Source organism: Ambystoma mexicanum, chromosome 6p (genome assembly GCF_040938575.1).
Source record: "Ambystoma mexicanum isolate Mex_15411 chromosome 6p, UKY_AmexF1_1, whole genome shotgun sequence".
NCBI lineage: Eukaryota > Metazoa > Chordata > Amphibia > Caudata > Ambystomatidae > Ambystoma > Ambystoma mexicanum.
The window spans coordinates 578,775,245-578,802,484 of record NC_090935.1 but is presented as its reverse complement, the minus strand read 5'-3'; the positions used below and the strand labels follow the sequence as shown (position 1 = coordinate 578,802,484).

At 43.8% G+C, this 27,240-nt stretch overlaps 1 protein-coding gene across 3 annotated transcripts in view; it reads right to left on the bottom strand.

The window, feature by feature from the left end:
• Positions 1 to 27,240, bottom strand: part of MTX3 (metaxin 3) — a 225,098-nt gene that overhangs the window by 171,705 nt on the left and 26,153 nt on the right. For all 3 annotated transcript variants that reach the window (XM_069627403.1, XM_069627404.1, XM_069627402.1), the window contains exon 3: positions 17,414 to 17,490. In XM_069627403.1, the coding sequence (XP_069483504.1) occupies positions 17,414 to 17,490 (77 nt within the window). The remainder of the gene's footprint in view (positions 1 to 17,413; positions 17,491 to 27,240) is intronic.

Below are 27,240 nucleotides of genomic sequence, written 5' to 3'. Positions count from 1 at the left end.
TTAAGGAGTGACTGCATATGCAGATTCATGTGCTCCCACCCCCAACAAAGGAACTGGAGCACCAGGAGTTTCTCAAGGGGGAAACTCTCTTTCCTTGGACATTAAGCATGCTTTTGTTACCAGATCTTCTGTTACCAACTCCCCCACAGGCTGACAAACTCTTGTATCAGGTTCAATCATCACAAATGCTCAGAGTTGACTCGTTCTCTTACATGCTGATTAACATAGCGCCCTCCAAAGTTGTCATTTTGCAAGTATAACCATGCTGCACTCTCCAGGCAGAAAAGAATGTACATCCGCACACCAGCAGTGGACCAATAGAAAGATCGTGATGTCATTGCTCCACCAGGAAAAAAATAAATGTAACCCCAAGCTCATCAGCAGCAACTTCCAAATGAAAATGCAAAGGCAGGAAAACACAAAGCTTTTACTATCCCCAGATTTTAAAAGGTGCTAGCAGGTTCATCTCTGGGGCCTGAAAGAGTAGAACAGGCAATTATCATCATGGAGAAGCCTCCAAGGCACAGCTACAGGTTCCACTGTCCATCCCCGCAGACTGACAAGTGTGTCGCTGTAGGACTTACATTCCTGCCACTGTCAGTAGGGCCACATGGCGCGATAGGGTTCTGTAGATGGTGCGGGTGAAGGTGAAACACCACGCATTGAGGCGCTATGTGGCAGCCTGTAAGACGCTGAATCACTTCAGAGAATACCTGCCACTGCTTTAAATGGGCCGAAGATCGCTTTATTACCCCCAAAATCACGACAGGTTCGAGGGTTCCGGAACAGATTGCGACCAGGTACAGATATGCATAGAACAGATGGTTACAGTAGGATGCCTGTATACCTTCTCATGCTATCACAACAGATGGATTCATGGGAGCGACTGCAAAATATATGTTGAGAACGGGCCACTGTAAGATGGGCACAACGTCCTTTCATCGTGGGGTGAAAGAACGTGTTTTTTTTCCCCCGAGGATACAATGTGCAACTACCTCACCCGTTTTACACCCGATAACTTCATGTTGATTTTCTAAAACAAGTTCTGAAGCTCTGCTTCAATGCTTTCCTCTGTTCAGAAACCTTTACACGAGTTCCAAAATAGGTCAATACTACACAATGGGTCAGTAGGCATGTGCTTGCCCAAGATAACTTACCAATGAACAGTGCTCCGGATAAGATTTGGAAGTGCGAGTATTTTACTCCCTATTTTGTAAAGTTGGGAGCAAAATAATTTTTTAGGGAGTAAAAGTGTTAAGTCCAATTCCAAATGAGAGTATTTTAAAAGCGAGTAAAAATATGGTTTTGTAATTAATTTTTTGCACAGAATTATTCATGCACATTACAAGATACATGTTTACTTCTTGCAATCAGCCAGTTAAAATAGTAGTTTCTTCCTGTGGTACTAGCTGTGAGGGTGAAAGCAGGGGCGCACAATTCAACGTGTCTTTTTCCTATTTTTTGCTGGGAGTATTTTTTACTAATGCGTTATAAATTACTAATCATACCATTCTTTCAGACCAATCAAATGACTGCCCTAAAAGGTAGCTCTGCATTTTTCATGGCAGAAAAAGGTTTTGACGCTGTGTTAGCCCACATTTAAAATCAAACAAAATCCAAGTTTGGACACCTCTTATAGGAGAAACTTTGATGTTCAAATGGTAGATGCATAAGCTTTCGAAGTCCCAGAGATTTCTTCATCAGATGGTGGTCACACGTAAGTGAGCAACAAAGAAAATGACACAAAGAGCTGGACATCACGTCTACATAGAAGGAAGAAAAAAGCAGAGTCTGCAACTTGAAACGCCGTTGGGTGCAGGACAAAGTATGCAATGAACTCAAGTTTCGCATGGCCCCCTTATCTGCAAGCGAATAATACGACAAAGCGTAGACATGGTGAAGCAGCTATCTTTGGTGCAAAGAAATTACATTTCAAGCAGGGTCCCAATATTCATCCGATGTTCTGTATGATATGGTATGATTTGATATGACATGGCATTTATAACGCGCCTATACACAAGTGTTTGAAAGCGTGATGAGGCAAGGGAGGGGGAAACGGAGGGTAGACAGAGACCACAATCTTACTAGGCCAAATGACTGAGATCGCGGAGGGGTGGGAGGGAAAGTGCGGGTAGGTGGAGTGGGCTGTGCAATTAATACATAGGATCAACAGTAAAAAAATAAATAGAATACATGAACACAGTAGGTAAAAGTGCAGTCAGCTAGTGGCAAGTGCAGGGATAAGTGCAGACACCAAGTGTCAAGAGCTGGTGGGAAGTCTGTAGGGATACAGAAACAGCCCCCCCCCCCCCGCCCCCAAGTGCAGGGGTTGCCCGCTAGGCAGTGCAGGTGTGCAGCTGGTGGGAGAGGGGATCTGGGCCTGAGATAAGAGGGTAGCAAGATGACCAGTGCAGTTTCAGTCAGGAGTTCAGCAGGGGAGAGGGAGAGTGAAAGCCGAAGCAAAGAGGAAGGTCTTGAGCTGCTTCCGGAACCAGAGATGGTTCTCCTCATGCTTCACAGAGGCAGGGAGGCTGTTCCAGAGGGAGGCCCAGAGGCTACCACCAACTCGCTGTTTGGAGAAGTGACTGACCCTGAGGGAGTTGGAGGCGGATGAGCGAAGATCTCGAGAAGGAATGTAATGTGTAATTTGTTTCAATCTAATAAGTGGAATTTGTATTAAAAAAAAACAATTATGCTATTGTAAAGAAATTCGAAAATCTAAGATTCAAAGACACACAGTTTGAGTATGAAGATTCCAATGTAATTACTGTACTAAGTCCTTTAATGATATCCAGCAAAGCCTACTTTTTGTCCCTGTCCACAAGGTGAAAGGTTTGGGAGAAACCCCCAAAAGCTACATATTTAGGAATATTTTAATGAATGATATGTTTTCAAATGAACACATTAGCTATTCAAGACAGACTTGACTCTACCCACCCTATGCAGAGTTCAGGGTGGACTTCTCATTCATCCATGCATTCACTGTTTTTATACTTGCGTGGCAGAAACTTTTGCAGGCAACGGCAATTAAACTAATCGACCAAACGTACAGCAGGGCAATAAGGCTCTGATGCCATGAGCTTGGGCATGAACCTTAGAAATGAATGCAACAGCTTTTCAGGCGTGAAGCCCACAGTACAACATGTTGGAAATGCATTTGGGCCAGGAGCCTTCAACACATGTCTCATCACCACAAGGATCTTTTCTATAGAAAAGATGCCACGCTTTCTTCTAGGAGCTCAGCTTGCTCCTGCAGAATACTGCAGTTTACGTGAACCAAGCTACCTTGCTCAGCCTGGTGCCTTACTCTGCATGTTGGAAGAGCCAATGCAAGTTGAGAGAGTCATTAAGGATGCTAGAAAAAGGTTTGACCCAATTATTTTCAGCTATAGTTTCTAGGTCGGCTTTATATTTTCGAACACTTTGTGGAATATGTTTCCAGGTCTTTTGTTCATTGACTCAGGCTGCTTTTTCGATTCAATCACTTCTTGGGTATATGAGGCTTTACTTAGAATATTACAGCGGCGAGTATCATGTGGGGCAGTATTTAGCCCATTCTGACAATACCTGGATGTGAGGGATTAACAGGACTAAAATGTCATTAACTGCCCATACCATGCTGCTTTGGGACAGGAAATGATTGCCCCTGGTTTACGATGGTACTGCTGGGTGTGCCCCTAGTATCATCACTGCGCCCATTACATACTGAGGCAGCAACGTGCCCAATATATGTTTGAAAATGCCAATAGTTGTTTGTCTGCTTCAATAGTATGTGTGCATTTATGAATTATGCACATTACAGTGGATGTATGTGATTTCTTTGAAAATATTTCACCCAATGGAGATTTCACTGAATCCATTTCACTGAAAAACGAACTCTACTTTTTCAACTTTATTTTGTATAATGTGAGGGGAGGGGGGAGAACCCCACAACCCCCCTCAACCCTCCCTACCCCAACGTATACACTTACCCCACACCCCACCTATTATGCATTACACACATCATTTCCCCTACCATTTTAGGTGAAATACATTTGGTGAAATGGTATTCGAAGAAATCTACTGTAACGCATTGCAGTTACTTTTAACTTTAGTGACATCATATCCTGTGCTGTCATCTGGGCCAAAGGTCATATGATGTCCCTTACAGTGAGGCAATCACTCGCATTGTGTCACTTCCGCCGCCACGAACATTATGGTGAAAGGAATTCCCCCTTATCCACTTGATTACGGCGTGCCCTTCTCACCAGTTCAGAGTCTTCCAGTAAATAACAACTGGGACTTCATCCTTTTTGCTTTGAACTGCCCCAACTAGGGCAGTGTAAAGCGCTGGTAGAATCAATGTAACACTCGCAGGGCTTTCCCCATTAATCAGTCTCGCCATATGGTTTCCACAGACTCCCGCATAGTGATCTAGAGTTACTGAGCCATCCCTGGATGAGGCCCAGAAATCTTCCAAGTATTTCCTAGGAAAAACTTGGACACCTTCTTAGATTGTGCTGGGACACGTAGAGTGGTAAAAGGAGAGAGATTGATAGATATAGAAAGTGTGTGTGTGTGTGTGGTACATGTATGGGTTTGCTTGTTAGTGTGCATCGGGGTAGGATCTTGCCTTCAGCAGATACTGCATAATTAATCTCTCTCTCTCTCTCTCTCTCTCTCCCTCTCCCTCTCTCTCCCCCCCTCTCCCCCCCTCTCCCTCTCTCCCTCTCCCTCTCCCTGCACACACTCTTAAACGTCCACATTTTGTTTTCTTTAGAAGAGCAAAATATAAGTGCTCGGAATCGTAGCAAGTGATAATTGAATGGTGGGTCCTAATGGGAAGCTGAACCAGGCCTCTCACCTACAGGGCTACATTTCATGTACACGTTGCATAGGGTTAAAACAGTGAAAAAGCTTTCCTTCATAGTTTTCATTCTACTCCACTTGCTAGATGTGTAGAAGTTGTGAAAGAATGATCTCATCAAGTGGCTATTGAATAAACATCTGTGGCCACAGGCAGCCATCTCAATGAAAAGAACATGTTATTAATTTTATACAAACACCCACATGCTGTGCTGGTCTCCGTGACGTTTACTAAAGGGTAGGCCAGACTATAAAACAGGAAATGCTAGCCATAAATATCTCATCTGGGAGACAGGTCCATGTATCTTGGGACCAAAGGGTAAGAACATATGAACACATTGTTCAGCCCGCATATTATTTTAACGCATTGTCCATCCAACAGTTTCAATGATCAGAAGATGTACTAAACAGAGCATTCCTTGCAGGAGAATATTAAATGACAAAGCCTGCACACTGCATCTCTCGGATTTGCCACTAGGTCCACAAATATCATTTAGGTCACTGCGAGCCAATACTTAGCTGAAAGCCTGCTTACAGCTGGAGTCAGAATTGCGACTTAGAAAAATCCGTTTCTTCCACCTGAACGACTAGGTTTGCATATTAAAAATAGTTCTTATATTCTCCAAAGTTTTGAGCAAGACACCCAGCTCAGTTTTTCAACAACTATTCATCAAAATGAAAACCATGTACCTTCTCCAATACATACGGGTGGCATCATCACGTGCAAGGTCTATACCAATTTGTGCAGTTAAATGGAGACCTGCCACTGCTATTGCGGGTCAAGAGGGAAGATGGATGGATGGATGGATGAGGCCATTGGTCAGAAGGTTAGTTGAGATGTTAAACAAGATCGCCAAACAATACCAGAACATGGCAACTGATCTGAACAGACGCCCCACCTCTCTCAAACTTGAGCAGGGTCACCTAAGGTTCCGGAAGCACCTCAAGACCTTCCTTTTCTTTTCCTCTTTCTCTCCATCTCACTCGCGGATGTCCTAGTCTGCTGCGCATACTGGTTTCCTGGCCACCCACTGACCCTATGGTACCAGGCTCCTGCACAACCAGTTGCTCCTTCACTGTATCTGGGACTCCCAGCCACTTAAGGGACTGCACCTACAACCCTACAGTCCCCTGACTCTCTACACTTATGATCCACCTCCCAGCAGCACTTTCAAGTTCCTTTGCACACTCCCCTCCCCCCTTTGGCACTTCTCCACCTCTCTCCCCCCCCTGCACTTGTGCAATCTTAATGACACAAGGCCTAGTAAGATGGTTGTTTTGTCCTCCGTCTGTCCTCCCTTCCTTTTTGTGCCTCAAAACACTGGTGAACAGGCGCGATATAAATGACTTATATCATATCCAAAGAAATACTCCAGCATGCAGGTTCTACTGACCAAACTAGTCTCAAAAGGGGAATATCTGATTCAAGCAAAAATTACGAATGCTGCAACCAACTAGAAATGGGGAAATGTTCGAACATACTCCCTTTCTAGGAAGCAGAAATATCTGTCGTACAATGTGCTAAGACATGTGCAGAAATGCCAGAGGGTCTTGCTATTTACTGGGTAAAAAGGAATCCGGGGCCAAGGGTCAACAAGGGCTACAGCTCCGACCAAGAGACAGGACTAAGGCAGGAAGAAAAAAGCCTAAAACCATCTTCAGGTGAAAAGTGGGATGGGTCATTCCTATTCCATTTTGGGAATCTGAAAAAAAACAAAGACAACAACCGAGATGGAAACAAAAGAGGCGAGTTAAAGCGTTAAAGCGGGAAAAGCTATGCCGTCAAACAATGAGATGTTCGAGACTCATGGTGTATAATCGAGCAAAGCATCGCGTTCTTGCAGGCATCTGACATTACTGAATGAAATGCTATGACTTATTGTCGGGAAAGGGAAAAAGGGCTTGATTATGCAGAGAGGATAGATAGTCTGATTAAAAGAAACTTTTCATAGCTACAGTAAAATCAACATACAGCTTGAGGAGTGTATGCATTTCCAAGTGAGAGCAGATGAGTCTCATGAAATGCATTTCCAAAATGTTGGCCACTATTTTCAGATTTCAGAAGGCCCATGGTTGGATGGATCTTTTGGACCATGTTAGCTGTCCACTGTCTTGTAAAGTTCTGCGTTGCTTCTCAAAGCTAGGGCTGCGAGCAATAAATACCATAATAATAATAATAATAATATTATGACTCCTATACAATTCCTTCAAACCCTAGGACTGCAGACCAGACCATGCAACCTCATACCCGATGCAATGGAGCCAAGTATCAAACTTCAAAAGGTTTTGCAAATTACCAAGACATTGCTTGAGGTACCATCTGCTCCCCGATTGGCGGCTCGAAGGGGCGAGGTGGAGTACAAGCTCTGAGAGCCAACCACTGCTTCATCAGATGCTCTTCCTGAGACAGCAGCTCCCTGACTGGCAGCCGCAAAGGGCAGCATGAAGAAAAAAGAAGAGTAGAATTACAGCAGGGACTCGGCACATCTGTCCTGTGATCTCCCCGAGAATGCCACCCTGGTGTCATCCGCTGATGGGCCCATGGGCCCAGGGATTCTTATGGTGTGACCCCTTATATTCACCGTAAACGGACAGAAGCAATATCCAATGGCTTTATAAAATTGAAGAGTCCAAGTCTTAGCAGTGAGTGCCTTTTTATTCTAGTTAGCCTGGTGTCCGGGGAATGTCTCGTTACTTCCATTGAAAAGCCTTCATAAGTCAGCCCTTCCGATAAGCCCCCAAATATCACTTGACAATTTGGAATGCAGAAACGTTTACAAGACTGCAAAGCCACATTTAACCCAACTTACCCCATGTTGGTTCACGCCTAAATATGTCCACAAATGAAGAAAAGAAATAAGGGCAAATGCCCCTACTGCTAATCACCCACTTGTATCTTATTTGTGCACAGGTTGCAGAAATGAGCAGTATAGAGAACATACATAGTGCAAACGTCAGGTACATTTACTATTAGGTCTGACTGTTTGTGCACTGAGTCATTCAATTCATTCCCACTGCCTACCCAAAAATATATTCTTTAGCTCACTATCTTTAGGTGCTGGACTGCCCTAGGGCAGGACAAAGACTGATATGTTTTAGATATTTCTCCTCTGTGAAAGATAGTGAGCTAAAGACTCTGTGTAGGTATCTCGTAACCGGGACTAATGCCCGGCAGACGGACTCCCAGGACTCCCCTTGTTTTTTGCATATTTAAGTAACTTTGGCTCTCACCCTAAATTGCTGGGGGAATCCAGACGTGGACCCCTTGCTCACTATTCTTAGAGAGGCACAGCTCCACCCTACTGATGAGGTCCAACCAGACCGAAACACGTGTCTGGAGTTGCTGTTGGTACTCTTGTTCAGAAGAAAAATGCCTAGCATTTCGGTACTGGACTGTCCCAGGGGAGGACAAAAACGAATATGTTTTAGATATTTCTCCTCTGTGAAAGATAGTGAGCTAAGGACTCTGGGTAAGTCTCTCAGTAACCGGGACTAATGTCCGGCAAAGGGACTCCCAGGACCCCCACCCCTTGTTTTAAGAACAGACTAAAATCAGTGACTCACCCCCTGAAGTGTGCCTGAAATAAACCTTTAAGGAGTCTAGCAATTATTGTCTGGAAGACAAATTATTTGTTATTCCTTTTCATTCTTATTTAGGATCACTGCTCAAAGTGTTACACTTGTGAAACCCCCCGTTTTGTTTAAGAGACCTGAACAAGAAAGCCTGCCACTGCAATAATAAAGAGCCACATGGCGCAGACCACAGCCCAGGCACTTACATTTAAATAAAAGAGAAACATTTACTTTATTTTACGGTTAGCAAGGGGGACCACAGGGGTAGCAAGGGGGACCACAGGAATCGCAAATGTGACCCCAGGCGACCCCCAAATGGCCTTGCAGTCACTGGAAATCCAGATGGGCGTGATGTTTCACGTGAAAGAGTTTCCCAGTTTGAGGATCCTCTGGATAACTCTTCCCAAGCTAAGAATGCTTTAAACCACCTCAAAGCATCTCCCAGAATAGCAGGCCTTGCATCCACATGTCCCCTTTTTTGTTCCAAAATAAAGGCAGTCCTAATGTAGCAATTTGGTCCTCGGTCCTTGTGGCTACTATTCTGAATTGAACCCTAGACACAATGTAATTAAGTTGAAGCCGAGAGCATATGATCTTTCTGGAAATGTCCCACGATTCCACCGTAGGTGTCAGTTTTAGAAGAAAGATCCCCTAAGGAAGCTGTTCCTAGATGCAGAAAAAAGATGGGGCTCTTGAAATAAAGAAAAAGGTGCCAAGGGGTTAAGATTGGTGTGGTCCCAGGGGAAGCGCTGTCTTGGAGGAAGAGGTACACCATTGAAAGGGAAAGGATAGGGAAACATTACTGAGTAATAAGTGGTTAAAATAACAAACAATTCTAAAAGGTACAATCAAATACTGGTTACTAGTCTCTTCTGGCTACGGCTTCAGGTATAACGATAAAAAACATTGAAACAAAGATTGTTAGGGCAGGGTACCCATCTAAGGGCACTGGGTTGCTTCTGCAGAGATCCTCATCATCATTACTACTTGGTTCTAGAAACAAGGTCTCAATCATGGACAGGGTTGCCCTTCACGACTGTGTGGATTAGCACATATTAAGAGGGCCGTTGCATTAGACAAGAGTTGCCAAATCATGGGTCACACAGATGATATCACTAGAAACTGGAGCAGACCGGTGACAGCCATGATCTGTTGCCATAAGGCCCAGGGCATGGCTGAAGCCAAAAGTTCAAGGTTTTTCCCACATCCCAAAACAAAGCCTCCTCTGCCCAAGAAGGACTTTATTTCTTCACCTGGGCCTCTCAGAAAGGATGGTCTGGTCCTCTGTGAGCTGCATTGTTTTCCAGCTTATGGACTCTCAGCTCCCATCCAGATATGCGTTTCAGGGATCTTCCCAAATATTGGCCCCTAGGCCTTCTCTCCTGGTAGAGCGATGGGAGCCTCCCAACCGGCAGGGCACAGGGCTGGCACTTGCATGATGATCTAATGTGCCCTGGTTGGGTTCGACAGAGAAGCGTTGTCCTACTCTCACTTTACTACCACTTCTCCTATGTGCCTTTGCTTGCCCCGGCTTTCCCTATGCTGCTCTCCCTGCTCCCGGCTAGTGGCACCCTCTCATTCTTCCAAACACCTCTGCACTCTTCCCTGTACCAATGTGGTCCTCTGGAACCAACCTATCCATACTATCTTAAGGGATGGCCTCTCCTTTTATTATTATGTATTTATTGAGCGCAGACCTAGCTTTTCAAAGCAACAGAGCGCTTTACAGAGGTATACAACAATACAGATCTACAACAGAGCACTTTTCAGAGGTAACAACAGAACAGATACACAGCGGGTGTAGGATACAGAGGTGCACAGAGCAGGGGTACATCTGTACCGGTGGCAATGAGAAGAGGGGTAGGTGGCGCGAGGGGCGACATGATGGCATAGGTGTTGAGGAGGAGAAACTCATTGAAGGAGGTAGGCTTTGAGTTATTTTCTGAACTGTGGGAGCTGACGGAGAAAAGGTTCCATAGTCTTGGGACATAGACAGAGAAGGCTTGTTTTCTGGCCCTTTTCCCTTTTTCAGCAGCGGATTTCAAGTCTGCACGTGTCCCAGCTTCTGGTGGTGCACTGTCCACCGGGGATACAGAGTTTCTCCACAAGGTAAGGGAGTGACTTGAGGGTGACTGCCTTATACATGATGCAGCAAGACTTGAAGGTTATTAATGTGTGCAGTGGGAGGCAATGAAGAGCGATTAGGGCCGGGATGATGTGCTTGTATCTCCGAAGACCCTGGATGAGGATGCGGCCGAGTGTAGCACACTTCTCAGGGGCACAAGGGAGGACGGCAGGAGGCCTTTGAGGAGTGCATTGCTCCCTTCCAGGTAAGATAGGACCAGTGTTTGAAAGGTCAATCTAAAGCTGTGCACGCACGTAGGAAGATAAAATGCTGAAACCACAAAATGAAATATAAACACGATTCAGACATAATGTGCTATGGAGTGCCGAGGCAATGAGGAGTTTTCATAATGCGCATGCTAGAAAGGGGCCCTGTCCTGAAGAACCCACTGTAAAGGAAAGATAGTATTGATTAAACATGCATGTACAATTTGAAATCATATAGGGGGATTTATACATCTACATTTAGTGGGCTTTTTTTTTATAAACGGGATAGAGCAGATTTGTTAATACCCAAATCTCAGGATCAGCCGCAGGGTCTGAATCCATTGAGATTGATTACTAGGTTTACAGTCATAAATTGTATAATATGTTGAACTGGCACTGGCACTTAATATAGTTAGACAGAGACTTAGCGAAAAATGTTTCCCCTAATTTGAGTATTACATATAGTAAAGCACCGACATTGAGGAATCTTCTGTGTCCTTCTTACATCCCAGATGAAATTAAGAGTCGGGACTGGCTGACTCAAAGGTGGATTGGCGGTTTCCACAAGTGTGGCCAGTGCGCAATGTGGGTCTATGCGTGGGAAACCGAGAGTGTCCAATTTTGGCAATCATAAGATTATGATGTTTATCAACTGTAACTCCAAATATGTAATTTACTGTATTAAATGTGTTTTTAACGCTTACTATATTGGCAGTACTATACAGCCACTTAAAATGTACATTCGAGAACATCTCAGTGCTATTTCAAGTCAAGAGTCCAAATTTCCACTTGAGCATGTTGGCAATGAACCGCATCAATTAGACAACAAAAAAGATATACGCTTTACAGGCTTAATGCAAATTACACTGCCACAAAGAGGTGGCAACTGCAAACTGCTTTTGAGGCAATTGGAATCCCGACTCGTTTGTAAATACAGGACAGTCCATCTTGGGTTGAACACAGAGGAGTTTGCCTGTTCCTATAATGTCCTGCAATGGATGTCTTTGCTCTTTTATGCCATTTAAGTAATTTTAATTGTTTATATGTATACTTTGGATGTGCAGTTTAATGCATGGGGAACATCTGAGCCATATGCAATGATATTCTCTTAGTGTTAGGTTGTTGCACCTTGATATACTTGTTACTACTGTATCAGATAACCTTTGACCCAACAATTAATTGGGTTAAAAAGAAATGTGGTTAACATTCAGTCCAATTTATAGTGCATTCTCTGCAGTATCATCATATCATCTGTTTGGAATATGTAATTCTACAAGCTCTCAAATTTATCGGTTATGCTATGCTCATTTGTTACATAGTCAATTGGATCCTGCATTATAGGCCAAGAGGCACGACAAACCTGCCAACTAATAGTTACTCAGTCAACATTGCCCAGTAGCGGTGGGGTGTGGAGAAGGAGCCAGACTTCGCCCCCACGGCAATGAGCGTATTTATTAGGTAAAGATACCGCATTGCACAGGGCGCTTGCCCCGGTTACGAGTGCCAGTTTTTTGTAATGTAGAATCTATACAAGGACTTCTGACCCATTCAAAGATGGCAGACAGGCGATGTCGGGTGGACGCTTCCAGCTCCGGATGGCGTCTAACCCTTATAGCTTACTCTTTATGTATACATCGAGTGGATGCACTGTGTCAGTAACAATCAGCTCAGAGGTTAGCAGTGATGACATGTGCGACACGCCGTTATGAGCCAGAAGGTTGATTTGATCAGGTTCCATTTAGCTCACAGGCTTTGTTTCTGGTCTATTTGATTGGTAGTATTTCGTGAATTCAAACCAAACGCACTGCTTTGTCACTTATCTAGCGCTTTCAGGTATGTTATGTACAGGCATTATGGGAGGCAGTCCACAGACCAATGGGTGGGTGTGTTTCTTGGCAACTGACGGTACAATTTATACTTGGCGTCTTGCTTCGTTTCAGTCAGCCTTGTCTTTACCCGTAATGGGTGTGCTTGGTAGTTAACCATTTCAGGTTGGTGATGCATGCTAATTGGTTTCTCTCTGAATAATCATATTTACGTGGTTTCAAGGACTCAGAGTTACGGCAAGGGCATGGGCTTTTACTCTCTAGCACCCTGCAACCTCATGTTCCACCAGTATCACTGGCGTTGGGGTGCCATACACACTCACGGTGATTGTCCTACAGACTATGGGGTATATCATATAGATGCATGACTTGGTATGCGGGTCACGATGCATGTGGCTCTTGTGTCACCCATGACGTATTAGAATTGTGTTCTAACACGTGAAATGTGTATGTTACTTGCTAGTTAGCATATTTTGACCAAAAGGTGCAAGTTTGGATACTAATATGCCGTTTTGAAATCTTTTTGCGTTTTTCTTTTTCTCTTGTCTATCTGGTTTTTCTTGTGGTTCGTAATTGTATTGTTCTCTTATTGTGTTGAACATGTTTGTGATTCTGCAATTGTTCAAAACAAATATATATTCATGTTCTTGGTTTCTTTTCAAAGCGCTGAATTCACCATTTATGTTATGGTCACACAGTATTTTCCAACCAATTGTTTTGTCTGTGCAATGGGGTTTGTGTATATGATATCTGTTTTTTTTATCATTCATGTATTAATAATGGAATCTTATGTTGCAAACATTGTTAATGAATGGACTACAGCCCAGAGGAAGACTGTGAGGTCGACACATGCGTCGGATTCATCCTAAGGCTAAATACAACCCAGATACATTTTGTGTGTCTTGACAGCACAGTGCGATTGTGCTTGTTTTGTTTTAAGTGTTACTTAGGTCTCTTGGGGCATGGAGACCTTGCCTACAGAATTACCTGCAGCGGTATAATGTGCATTCCACTACTGTAATAAATTCTCAGTATTTTCTTTTTCACGTGCACAGCTGGTTCAACGTTAAACATTGCCTCAACATTGTCCACGTTTTTTATAAACAGTTTAAAACATGGAAGTCAGAGTTAGAATTTGAGAAACTGGTTCTGCCAAGTTTCAGTAACTACGGCCTTAACGATGGTCAACTCAGCTAAAGGAGCTGAACATGGTTTTTATGGCCTGATAGTATCGCAGGAAGTAGATGTAATCTCTTGAATGTGTGGGAACTTGAAAGAGGGTTTCAGCTATTTGTTTTTGACCAGCAATAAACGCGCTGTGAAGCAATGCTCAATGCTAAAGTAATCGAAACCCACGTGTTTCAATTGTATTCTCAAGTGTGTGTTGAAATGGCAGTTACTTAGATTAGAATATTCCAATGGAACCAGTGAGCTGGGGAAGATGAGATAGCCATTGTTAGTTCAAAGAGAACCTGTTCATTCAGCTTTCCTCATATTGCCTAGAGATATTTATGCGAACCATGTGCAATCACAATTAAGATTAAAGGGCTCAGGCCAATTGTTACTACTAAATGAATTATGTTTGCACACAAATGTTTACCTGTTAGAAGATGGCATGACTTATCATAGACGAATCCCAAGAAGGGGTGTGCTATGAATACAATCTGAAGATGGTAGTGAAGATAACAGCTAGCAATGAGAACGTAGGAATTGGAGAAAGATGGGATTTCTTTGAAGAGGTTTTGCCCAATCACATGTAGGGGGTGGGGGTGGATTGTAATAAAATATATGGGAATGTTTTAACTGTTGCAAAACTGTATATAATGTGTCACCTTATGTGGGTCAGTGAGACTTGGGTTAGTTTGACTGCACAGCCTCATCTAGCTCTTCCCCAGGCAATTGTACAATAAACTTGCTTTACTTACAAAACGTGCACTAGTTTCTCAGGTGGTGGGCCCGCTTGGGTTAAGGTGATTAAGGGGCCCGCCCCTACAGTGTCTTGAAGGAGAGTGGTTTGTCGGTGTGGAACCCGAAGGACTTGGTTCAGGAGGTGAGCTCAGGTGTGAAGCCCTCAGAGTTCATGGTTGATAACAAGGTCTCTATGCATGGGTGTTTGGTGATGTTGGTGAGGAGTAGGAATTCGGTGTAGGAATTCGGTCTCGGAGGGGTTGAGCTTCAAGTATGCACATGACATCCAAGACTGGATCAGCGAGAGGCAGGTTCTGAACCTACGGATGTCCTTGAGTCGATCTTGAGGTATAGCTGTGTGTTGTTGGCCTATTGGTGGATGTAGATGTTGTTGTGTGTGGCTAGGAGAGCTCGCAGTATCTTCATGTACAGATTTAAGATCACTGGGGAGAGGATGGAACCCTGTGGGACTCCGCAGGCGACGGGTAGCGTTGGTGATCTAGATAGTCCATCTAAACAAACTGCTGGCAGTTGGCGAGGTAGGACTTGAATCAGCGTAGGACAAGGTTGCTGATCCCCATTTACTGATGTAGGGTTTCCGTAATTGCTTGGTGGTGTACTGTGTCAAAAGCAGCCCAGAGATCGAGTAGAACCAGGAGGCAAGGGGTGGCCGTCGTTGAGGGCGTTGTCCACCATCTGTATGGTTGTTGTCTCCATGCTGCATCTGGGTCTGAACCCAGATTGGTAGGTTTGGAGGAGATTGTTGGTGTCGATGTGTTGCTGCAGTTGTGCAGCTACCACTTTCAGGATGAATCTACCCAAGAAGGGGGAATGGGTGAAGGGGCGATAGTTAACTAGATTGTTGGGATCCAGAGTGGGTTTCTTTAGTAGAGCAAGGATTTGTCCCGTTTTTAGGGTCGATGGTAAGGTGCCTTGAGTTAGGGAGCTGTTGAGGATATCCAGGTAGGTAAGGAGAGATTGTGTGGGGCGTGTCTTGAAGGTGGATGCTGGGAGGATGTTGTCTGTATACTATGTGGCTTTCAGGCTGGCCAGAGTTTCTACCAGATCCTCTGTCGAGAGTTTCTTGAATGTTGTCCAGGGTGTGGAGATTTTGTGAGGAGGGACGTAAGGTGGATTTGTGGATGCAGAGCTGGTGTCTATGTGCTGGTGAATCTTGCTGATTTTGTCGATGAAGAAGGTGTTGATGGCGGTGGATTTTGTGATGAAGGGTGGTATGGCAGGGGCGGGTTGACGCAGTGCTTGACCGCTTTGAGGATTACTCTGCTTTTGTGGCCGGCTTCTGCTACGGTGTTCCGATAGTAGGAGGCCTTGGCTGTGTTGATTAGTTGTCAGCGGGCTGCTCGGAGTTCCATGAGGAGCACCCAGTTGTATGCAGTCCTGGAGCGGCGCCATGTTTTTTCTTGTTTCCTGACGACTCTTGTCGAGGTTGGGTTCTTGTGTGTACCAGGGTGCTGATGATTTCGGTTTGCAGGTGCGCTGTTTCAGAGACGCTTGTCAGTCAATGGAGGCTGAAAGGGTGGCATTGAGTTTGGTTGGGAATGTTCGGTCCATGTAACATGGAGGTTGGTGAGGTCTTCCACCAGGAAGTTTTTGACAGACCTGAATGTTTATCTTATGGGTTTCTGCTGGGACTGCTTCACTGGGGTGGTGTGCAGGATGTTGAAAGACATGGCTAGGTGGTCAGACCAGTCAAGCGGGAGAGGAGCGCTGTAGTGGAGGGAAGACAGTGCGCTGATGATTAGGTCGAGGATATTACCTTTCTCGTGTATTGGTTTTTTCATGTTTGTCAGCCTGTCAAGCCATTACAGAAGGGGAAAGATCATATGCAAATCAGGCTTGGCACTACCCCAAAAGGGGCAGTCCAGCCTGAACTGGCTTGTCACATCCCTTTTGCACAAGACCACAATCATCCCCAGACATGTTTTAGCCATATTGAGCGTCATTGATGAGGAGTAGCTTGGGTCTCAAGGCCCAGCAAGCTCAGGACCCACGTCTGGGCACACCCGTCCCACTCGGGGTGACTTATGAAAAACAAAAGAGGTGATAGGTGGAAGGTTTGAAATTAATCCTAACCTTGGACATTGCTCTGGGCAACCCTCCAGGCCATCGTTCTTCAGCGTGCCAAGCCCTTACAGAAGATAAAAGATCATATACAAACCAGGTCTGGGTATACCTGTGGTCTTGTGCAGAAGGGATATGACCAAGCAGTTCGGTCTTTTGCAGTGAGGCTAATCCTGATTGAATATGGTCTTTCCCCTTTTGTAATGGCTTGGCAGGTGAAGAACGATGATCTGGAGGATTGCCCAAAGCAATGCAAGAGATTAAGATTAATTCTAAACCTTTCAGCCATCACCTCTTTTGTTTTGCCATGAGGCACATGCCTGCAGGGCATGAACTCTGCACAAAACCATTAGGACACAGCTACGGGGATGTCATAGAGTGTGTCACTGGTGCAAAGGTCTGCGAGGTCACAAGTAGTACTTGGTGGGTACGGGCATAGGGTTGAATAGTCAACCATAATTGCAGAATGTCTGTGATTTTATGTTTTGCATTCTAACTATAACCATCGTTTTGGCTAAATTTATTTTATGTTGATGAGCACTATGAAATCACACATGTAGTTAGTGCACATATTTATGTTTGCCTGGTACATGGCTTTCTTTGGTGTTAAGTTCCGGGATAACTAAATCCATTATTATTAATTAGAATAACCACTTTCAGTTGATTATTTCCTTTAGCATTTCGGATTACACACAGGTCCAGATAACCAACAGTTGCCCAACTGATTAATGTTTTACAGCAAGTAGTGGCATTCCCGGTTCCAGTGTGGGATTAATATTGACGTGTCATGCTTATATTACTTTTACAAGTCAATCCATGCACAGAAGACCACTTGAAAATATACCAACCTGTTTCCTTAAGTAGTTCAGGATTTGAACTGGTTGTGTAATGCTGGTGCTCTCCAATATTAAGACTGGCACAACACCTACAAGCGAAAAAGAAACAAGGTAATAACAATGGACATTTCTCTACATCTGGTGCACCTGTGAAATACCAGCTACAACAAGGGAAGCTAAAGTCCTCTTCATATCGGCGGCATGTCATTTGTTACCAGAGGATAATCCTTGCAAAAATGTCGACAGCATCAATGCAATCCCCAGTTGCATTTCTAAATTTGTAGCTACAATTTTGAATCAGAAAGAAAACACAGGCTAAATAAAATAAGCATTGGCAAAGCCAATAGTTTGGGATTTTAGTGGGAGTGGATTTTGACTAAATATAACACTCCCTACTCCTAGCAAGTGCAATCTCGCGCCACTAAACGGCACTAAACAGCAGACTAATAGCAAGTGCCCTACCCTCTAAATGTTCTCCTTTTTCTCCACACAAACCGATTTTGCCAAATATAGTTGCTCAAAGAGGCTGTAACACACGAGAATTTCAAATGGAAAATTCCAGCCACTACACAGATTTTAAATCGATAACCTATATACTCAGGCTCGAGATGTGATGTGAAGAGATCCTGTCGGAATTTGCACTTACCATTCACGGACCCCAAACACTAAGTGCAGTTACTTCATTGAAAATAGCACATACTGAGTTAGTGAAACAAAGCATTGTTCCGATTTAAAGGTTAAAGGGTGCCAGAAGCGCTGCTAAACATTTTCGCTCACTTGAACCTTGCAGCATCATTTCTTTCAAGATATTGTCGCAGCAAAGAGCGTCCATTATCACATGCAGAAAAAAAGCACTATAGACTGTTGTTAATGATCTAACAATGGTTTCATTTGCGCTGGCTACAAGATTTTCATTATTATGATTCGGTAGGCAATAAGAATATGAGTAATCAAGCTGATAGGTGACTCAGGGCGAGGCATAACAGGCGGACACACATAGAAGACTCATAAAACGACTGTGTAAAATGCACATCTACATATACCTAAATAACAAGTCCCTAATTACTTTTAAAATGGGTTCAGTAGGAAACAAAAATGCTGTTCCTCCGTCCTATACTATTAATCACGGTCCACGTTCTGTCCCATTTTGCTTACGAAAAAAGGGTTCCTATTATGTGGGAACCTTTACTAGATGCATGAATATTGCTGTACTTCAGCAAGAAGAAAAAACATTGTATATAGGAGGTTCTGTTTATTTTATATGTGGAGATCAGGCCTATCCATGGTTACCTAGAACTTGGGAATGGACCTGTTATTTAGGTATACTTTTACCTGGTGTATTTCTTTCCAAAACTTCTGAAATATCAAAGCTATCTAGATCTCGGCCGCGACGAGATGATACCGCAGGACAGATTGTAGGGGATATAGCAAAGTCATTCATACCATTTTGGGGACAAGCAATACATTCATGGAATATAAGGAAACTTTCCAAGGTATTAGAAAAAACGATGAATGGAACCACAGTTATACTCTATAATATGACACTGGAACAAAAAGCAATCAGATTAGTTGCACTTCAGAATAGAATGGTACTGGATATAAATTTGGCTGATCGTGGAGGGGTATGCAAATTGGTGGGGTCAACGTGCTGTGTATTCGTAAGTGACTCCTCCCCCACGATATTTGAAGCCATCAAAAAATTGCACGTTTTAAGTTCTGAAATGCATGTTCCTATGGGTGGTTGGAATCTGAATATAAGTTCATGGTTCTGGGAACTGCTGCGATCATGGGGATGGAAACTAATTGCAATTTTAGTTATGATATGTGGACTCCTCATGTTCTGCTTTTGTTGCATACAATGCCTGCCAGTCCTCTGCTCCCAAATTACAAATTATTGTGTACATGCGATTAAACTGGAACCTATTTGCATGATAAGTGAAGGTGCACAACACGAAAATGAAGTTATTAAAGAATTTATGAAAATTAATATTTCTGATGACGATTACAGCAGTATGGGTAGTTTGGAATCAGACAAGTGTTCCGGTGAAGATGCGAAGTATGGATGATGCTCTTGGCTTACGGCCAAAAGGAGGGTTTGTTAGACCAGAAACTACCCTATAGTATGTTGGCCAGAAACCAATCGCATCATGTGACAACAATCGCAATCCTAAAATCGTTATTGTAACCAAAGGGCGTCCATTTTGTGAAATGTCAGCCATTTGCTTTTTTCTTTTCTGTCAAACGTTTTGCAAAATGTATTCTATGCTTCGAACTCAAACGAGTAGAAAGAAAAATAACAATAAATGGAGAAGATGAATGGAAGAGAAAAACATTTTTTTGATGGAACAAAAGAACATATAGAAGATGAAAGCGCATCAAGTATTTCATGTCTAGTCCCGTTCATCGCACAGGTACATCTGCCAAAGGCAGTGATTTGTGGGATGTCGAGGTTCAATGCTGTAGCACTGCAAGTTCTTGCCATTGCATTGCTAGTGGGACAGTGCATTTTTAGTAAAAATTTGTTATCACTCAATCCACCCTTCGGGCAGCCATCCATCTGCAAGGAACTTTCGAGTCACCAGGGTGAATAAAATCATAAGAAAATCCTGATGCCTCCATTTCTGCACTTGTCATTCCTAGTCGTCTAGATCTAAGATCACAAGATTTAATCCCCCTCTCGCACTCTTTTATATAATAGTGCTGGTTGCCCCACCCCCATTCCTGCCCCCCCCCCCTGCTTCCATCTGTTAGGCTGTTGGTGACCAAAAAACCACTCACACCGGCTAGGCTGCCCTCTAGTCAAGCAGCACGTCCATCATCGCCTGTGGTTAGACATCCCACACAACACCTCCCCTACCCCCCGGCTCTCCACCGGTGGGGTCTGGGTGTCTCAACAGAACACCAAATCAGCTTTCTACCCTGTGTCCAATATAGCAGGACCACTGCTCAAGCATTTCCATTAGTTGTTCTGTCTTGCCCTGATTGGCAAGCAGACAAACCCCTTTTTTCCCCAGCAAACCGTCCCCTGTGTACCAGTATCTCCCTACGGTTTGGGAAGGCAGTTGCCACTCCGGCTCTTTGAGCTTTAATTTACCATGTTGTTATTTTCTGACTTTTATACATTTAAATAAAACATGTACTTGCCGTAACTAAGTCGAGCTCCCGGATAAATACTCAACCATAATAAGAGATGTGGCAGCAAAGTGCGTTTAATAGTGTTTTCCTTAAAGCCCATTGATGTGGTAGCTTTTTGTTCGAGGAGTTAATAGCAGTGGGAAGGACAGCCCAAGTGAAGCAGGGACTTCCTTAATGCGACTGATGCACAATGCTGCACACCCAACGAGCCAGCGGGAGAAGGAAGTAAACGAATGGCATTTACAGGACTTAAGCAGTACAAATTAAACTCCTCATTCATTCCTTTAAGTTGCACTGTATCCAACAAGTGGATCTAGCGCCTTTCTCTCTGCGTGAATCTTCGAACTGTATTGCCATCTCTGGCTGATGTTTTAACTACTTCTAGAATCATAAATCTTATCTGAACCAGATTTTGTCTTTTATCCTTAAAGGGATGGTCTAGTAAAAATTGTTATTTAAAAAATAGATAGGCAACATAAAAAAAATACTAGCATTCTCCGTTTTAAAACTTCCTATGTAAAATTTTGAGCTATTCCAAGCTCAAAATTCGCAAAAGCAAGCACATGGGCGCATCCATTTTGCGAAATGGAGGCCCTCCTGTGCTGGCTTTTGCGGCACTAATGAAGGAAAAGCCAGCCAGCTGTAGTAAACAAAGGCTACCGCTGGGTGGCTTTCCCTTCATTAGTGCTGTAGGCGGAGGACGGGGACCAGAGACCAGAGCAGGAAAGCTGCAGCTGAATCTCAGTAAGTGCTATTTATTTTTTTTTTTAAAAAAATAAGCACTAGCTGCGTTTTTTTTTCTAAGTTTTCCGGAGGAGCACGGAAAACTTAGAAATAAAACCATAGCTTTAAAAACATTGTATTTATGTTTGCGGACGCTTTTGAAGCGACCGCAAACATAAATACAACGTTATTGTGTTGGAAAAGGCTGCGGTTTTTCTTTCCAAGTTTCTCAGGCTCCTCCGGCTCGGATGAGCCTGAGAAACTCGAAAAGAAAAACCGGTGTTGTTTGACCTACATTAAGCTTAAACTGTCCATTTAACTTAGAAAGCCCATATGCTATACCCGTTATGCTTTTGGATCTGAGAAAGGCTTACAAAGAAAGTCTAATAGTAGTCTGCACAGCATTGTAGGGGTGCCTTAGGCCGTTTTCCAAGCATCACTAGGCCATCATCACTTTGCTTCTCAAACGATCAAAGACTCCATCAAATCTGCAACTGTCCAGCCCCTTCTGAAGCAACCCTTTGCTGATTAAAACTTCACTGAAAACCAGCTACCAGTTTCCAGCCTTCCTTATTATTCAAAGGCCCTTGAGAGGTGGTCTTCTATCGGACCTCTATGTACTGTGAAGGCATCATTAAGTAGACACAGACAACTGAATAATGTTTGGGCTAGAAACTTTTATTAAATCAAAAGAGAGTTGGAAAAAGGCCTAACTTGCCGTAAGCCAAGCTGGGATTTCCCTACCTAAATAAAACTAACAATAGTCTGTGTCAGGAAGTTCAAAGCAAATCTCTGTCTCTGTCCAAAACCTATACTTGTTCTCACATCTAATTGTGTACATGTGTAGGGATATCGGCATCAAAATAAGAAGCGTTCAAATAAAGGTTCTGAGGCTATACCCAACGACCTGAAACCACCATGAGATAGGTGACACAGGGAGGCAAGACGACAGGGGAATTGGGGGTGGGGGTGAGGGGAGGAAAAACAAGGATACGGAAGGGGCTGAGGACGATCCTCCGGGAGGATGTGGATACATGATGCTGGCTATTCACAAATGATGGGGGGGGGGGCTGGTGGGTGAAAAGGGGATGATACAGGACATTACGTTACAAGGTAATCGGTCATGAAAAAGAGGCAGGGTGGCGGGGGGGGAAGTTGTTGGATATTTTCTTGTCTGCCTTGTTTACAAAAATGCAAATAAAAAGTGTTTTTTTTTTTTTTTTTAAAGAAAAAGGTGCTGAGCTTCTTCCAGCTCTTGATTGGAAAAGGGGTTTTCCCTTCCCAAAGATTCAAGATAGTTCACGTTACAAAAAGAGAGGTTCCCTTCCCCAAGCTTTCAAGTCTCTCAATGTTCCAAAACCACACAATTCCTTGGGGTTCTTCCTAGCTCTTCTGGCTTGGCTGCCTTTCAGCAATTTCCTAGCGTTCAGTTCTTTAATTTAAGATCATACTAGTTTTTCTTTATATTCAATCAGAAACTTTTCCTTAGGTGGGTGTACTCAGTATAGGCGCAGTTGTCAGACCACACCGTCCACCCATTACAGGCCACGCAACCGACACACCTTACTTGCTTCACAGGCACGCTGCCACTTTTTCAGCTACAGAGTGGTCCTGGACATCCTATTGATGCTTTTGTCACTGCTTGTTTGCCACCATTCACTTGTTGCACTTTTAAATATTCTCAGGGCTTTTGTCACTGCTTATTCTTTCAAGCTATACAGTTTCTTATATTATTGTGGCACTTGCCAATACTTGTTCTATTAGGTTGTACATTTCCTTTTTATCAGGGAATTGCACCAAATCAATTTCAATCCAATCGGTATTGAACCATACTAGCTTTCTTTCGTACAGCTTTTTAATAGAGCTTTCTTTCATTCAATCAGTCACTTTGTGTCAACCAACATCAAATTCCCAGTTCACTCTCCTGCTGGGAACTTGTACCCCTGTTCATGGGCATAGTCACAGGTTCAAATATACCACACAGAACTTCAGAGAACGATTCTCATTTTCTCCCCTGGCATGCATGACACTTCCATGTACGATCCGTGACCACTGGGTTCTTCCTCTTTGAATGGGATACGGAAATCCTTTTTTGTCCCGATGAAGGCCGTTGAAATAAGAGTGCCCATCAATCGCTGTACAGACCAAAACACAGTTGTATTGACAACTTTACAAGTCCAATTATAACTCTGCACAGGTGACCAACGTACATGGCAGCTATAGTTTAACATGAACCCAAGACATTGAGAAGAGTTGTTTCACATTTATATGAGTCCTATTTGTGGTTTTTTTTATAACTGTTATTTTTATGTACATGTAATACACGACATTCTTTTTTTTATTCATGTGTAACACTTACAATGTACTAAATTGTTTGGTGACTTCTGACTTTTTTCATATGCATGTGGTATATGCCATAAACAAGAGTGGGTCACTCTTTATCCGGGCTCACCCTGATCCTTTCAGATCAGGGAACTGTCAGATGCCCCTTCATATATACAAATCCATATATTACAAGTTGTCTGGCCCTCTCTTGGCATTTCATCTCTTTTTACAGTTTGGTATTTCCAAAACTCTTCATTCGGTTTTCTTCAGCAGTTTCGTGATATCCTTCTTATCAGAAGCATCCAGTTCAAACTTGACCAGCATTCATGTTGTCCAAATGGTCTCCCGATCACTCGTGAGCGACCCGACCGGCAACAACCACGCAGTCTACACATCAGTGTCCCGGAGTCACTCAGGCTTCTCTGACTCACCGGATACACTGTCTCCAGGTGCTCTTCTCTGCATCGGCAGGTATGTTGTGGCTGTCATTGCTCCCGGCTCGGCGTGCCTCTCCTCCAGGAGCTCCCCCGCCACGGGTGTACGGAGAGGGGAGTCCATCTGACTCAAGGAGGTATGCAGGCCAGCTCTGCTACCGGAGACCTCTCGAGTGTTCCCGCCACAATCCACTTCCGTTGCAATGACTCTGCAGCTCATAGGGACTTCGGGCAGCATCTCCTTGGCTTCACCTCCAGCTTCTCCAGCAAGCTTCCCACTGCTGACTCTATTGGCCTCAGCTGAGCGGGCCATTTATATTGCCCCCTCTTAGCCTCAGGCGCAGTTTGTTCACTACACAGCGATCTTGGTACTCGGCATCCCTCTTCTTCGTCCCAGTACCAGAGTGGTGTCTGTGTGTGTGTATGAATTAATAAAGGGCGGATGTATGTCTCTTTCTGGTGTCTTCCTCGTCCCAGTACCTGACTGGTGGTTACTGGTAGATAGTTTACTAAAGGAATAGGGAAGGGATTGGTAATACCCTAAAAAGACCTGGCTGATATCACACTCCTTATTAAAGGGAAACGGGGGATACCGTGTCTCATCCCCACTCTCCAAGTGTCCTCCACCCAGGTCATCCTCCCTTGCATACCCACCCCCAGGGTCACGATCCAATAGCGACAGCCTTTCCCAGGCCACCTGGGAGGAGGAAATGTCGGGGAAAGAAATGTTGGGTAAAGAAGTGAGGACGCCCTCAGATTCCTCACAGTACCTACATGATAATGACCTTGGAGATTCACTTAAATCTGGCTTTCATAGTAAACACTCCACTGAGATTGCACTCGTGCATGCCTCCAACTTTGTCTCCGATGCTCACCATGCCAAACTCTCTTTTGTACTCATCCTTTTAGACCTCACTCCCTCATTCAACACTGCCAACCACTCCTCCTTAATCTCCAGCATCTTTGAGTTTGCAAATCTGCTCTCGTCGGAATTGCATCCTACCTGGACACATGCACCTTTAAGAATCTCCTAGAACTCACATACCTCCACCATTGTGCCATGTCCCACGTGCTCCGAGGGGTGTCAGCAATGCGAGGCAGACAACTTTTAGATGATTGTTCAAAACTTGCCATTTTATTAACGTATAAATGATATTAAATGCCTCACTATTCCAACTCTGCTGAGGATTTCCGTGCCTAACCAAACTAAAGGGAAACACTAACACAGGATGTCTGGCCCCTCACACTTAAACATCAAATATCCAAAGAAAATATATGGCAATTCAATTAGCATCAACAATAAAATTCACAGTTTCTTGATAACCTCTCAATAACCTTGCGAGTTCCCTTCCTCAGGATTCAATGCGAATTCAGCTCCAATGGTCAGGAAAAAAAAGAAACAAGGAAATCCATGTAGGTAAGATAGTCTCAGATCATTTCTTGATGTTTCAATGTCAAGATAAAGTCTTGTTAACCAAAGGTCCAACAATAGCAAATATGGTCTCCTTGGTGAAATAAGGGCTTCCAGTTTCCTCAAAATAGCACCAATGGTATTCCCAAGCCACAACGCTTTGCCGCTACTTCCAATAATCAAAGAAGACTTGCCATAGTTCAAATGACATACAACTCCTATGAATGTTAGTGAAACACAGTTCTTGGTAACAGTTTTATGTCACTAGTTATAAGATTAGGATTCACAGTAAGTATCTTGGTCAGCATGACTTCACAGTGCTGCTGCTTCTACTTCAACAACTTTCTCCTTTGTCTCATAGTACTCCACTTTGCTAGGGCTAATGAGGTATTGCATCTACTGACAACCAGATTTACCACCACAGCTTCAGTACTTTTCTGTTTCAAACAGGTTTGTGTTCTGGCAAAGATTATTTTAAGGCACTTCAACACCTTCAAATAGGCAATGCACTCTTCCTTTGAATATCTTTCTTCAAAATTGGCAGCCTCTTTGCCTCCCTTGACTGTCTGCCACAACAACATCTTATGTGTGCCTTTATGACCCACTCACTTCTTTCTGTTTCTTAAAGTCTTTGGCCATATAGGTTATGACAATGACAACTTCAAATAATAGGTATGAGCAGCAAGTTTCTGTTCCTCAATTTAGCCTTCCTCTCACTGCCAACTGTTAGCCAAATAATTACCCAGAAACCTTGGTGCCACTCTCTTGGCTTCAGGTAATACTTGCGCGCTTGTATCTTAGGCAAGGCTGAACCTCTATTAGGCTCACAGAATTGTTTAGATTGCTTTCTGGCTTCAAGAAAGTCTGCTTAATAGGGGAATATTCTTGTTGTGGGCAATGCTTGCTCTCAGTTCAACTGTAGATACAATGTTTAAACGCTTCTTCTTTTGTGGATAATTCATGTTTGCGTGGACAAAGATGCAAAGTTCATTCTTCCCTTGGAAATCAAAATTAGGCACACACGACCACTTCTTTATAAGGTTCACAATGTTTAAAGTGTTTGACAATGGCTTTCTGCGGCGTTTGCTCTTCACGCGAGTGAGAAGAGAAATGACCGATGGCACGCAAGTGCTACTTTTCCATTGTTAAGTTCAATGAACAGCTTCAGCTCACTTCTGCTTATATGCAAGTGAATATTAAGCTAGATACTGTTGCTGGTAGTGCTCGTGCAAGGAATCAGAATGCCAGGTTTGACTCACCAGCTTCTGTGATCCTTGTTCCGCAGGTTGCGCAACTTCCACGGCTTTGGGTACAACTTCTACTGCTTCTGGCTTTACAGGGACCCACGCCCATCCTCTCTGAAGGTGTCTCGGGTCCGGCCACGCGATTAAGGAGCCCCTCTTGCTCCCAAGACCCACAGCTTTCCAGCAGCTCCTCACCTTGGTCTCCAACACACTTCTGGCTTGGCAATCTCCACAATTAGGCTCACATGGGGAAAGGCAGCCTTCCTGCACGCCTTCCATTGTGCAGCCTCTGCAACTCAGAGTTTGGTGGGGGAGGACAGGACCCTCCCAGAGCAAGCAGGTGAAATCCCTTTGGTTCTCCCACTTCCGCCTGGATTGCCAACACCGTCTTCTTCTTTCTGCCTCTGCTACTAAAGCAATGGTAACAAGAGTGTAGAGGAGCACACCTATACTTTGCTTTTTCTTAATTTTTTCAACAGGTTTTCTCAAATTCGGAGGTATCTCCTAGTTATTTAGGTGCTACCTGAGCCAGATCCTGGGCTATAGGATCAAGTATGAGCAAAACAA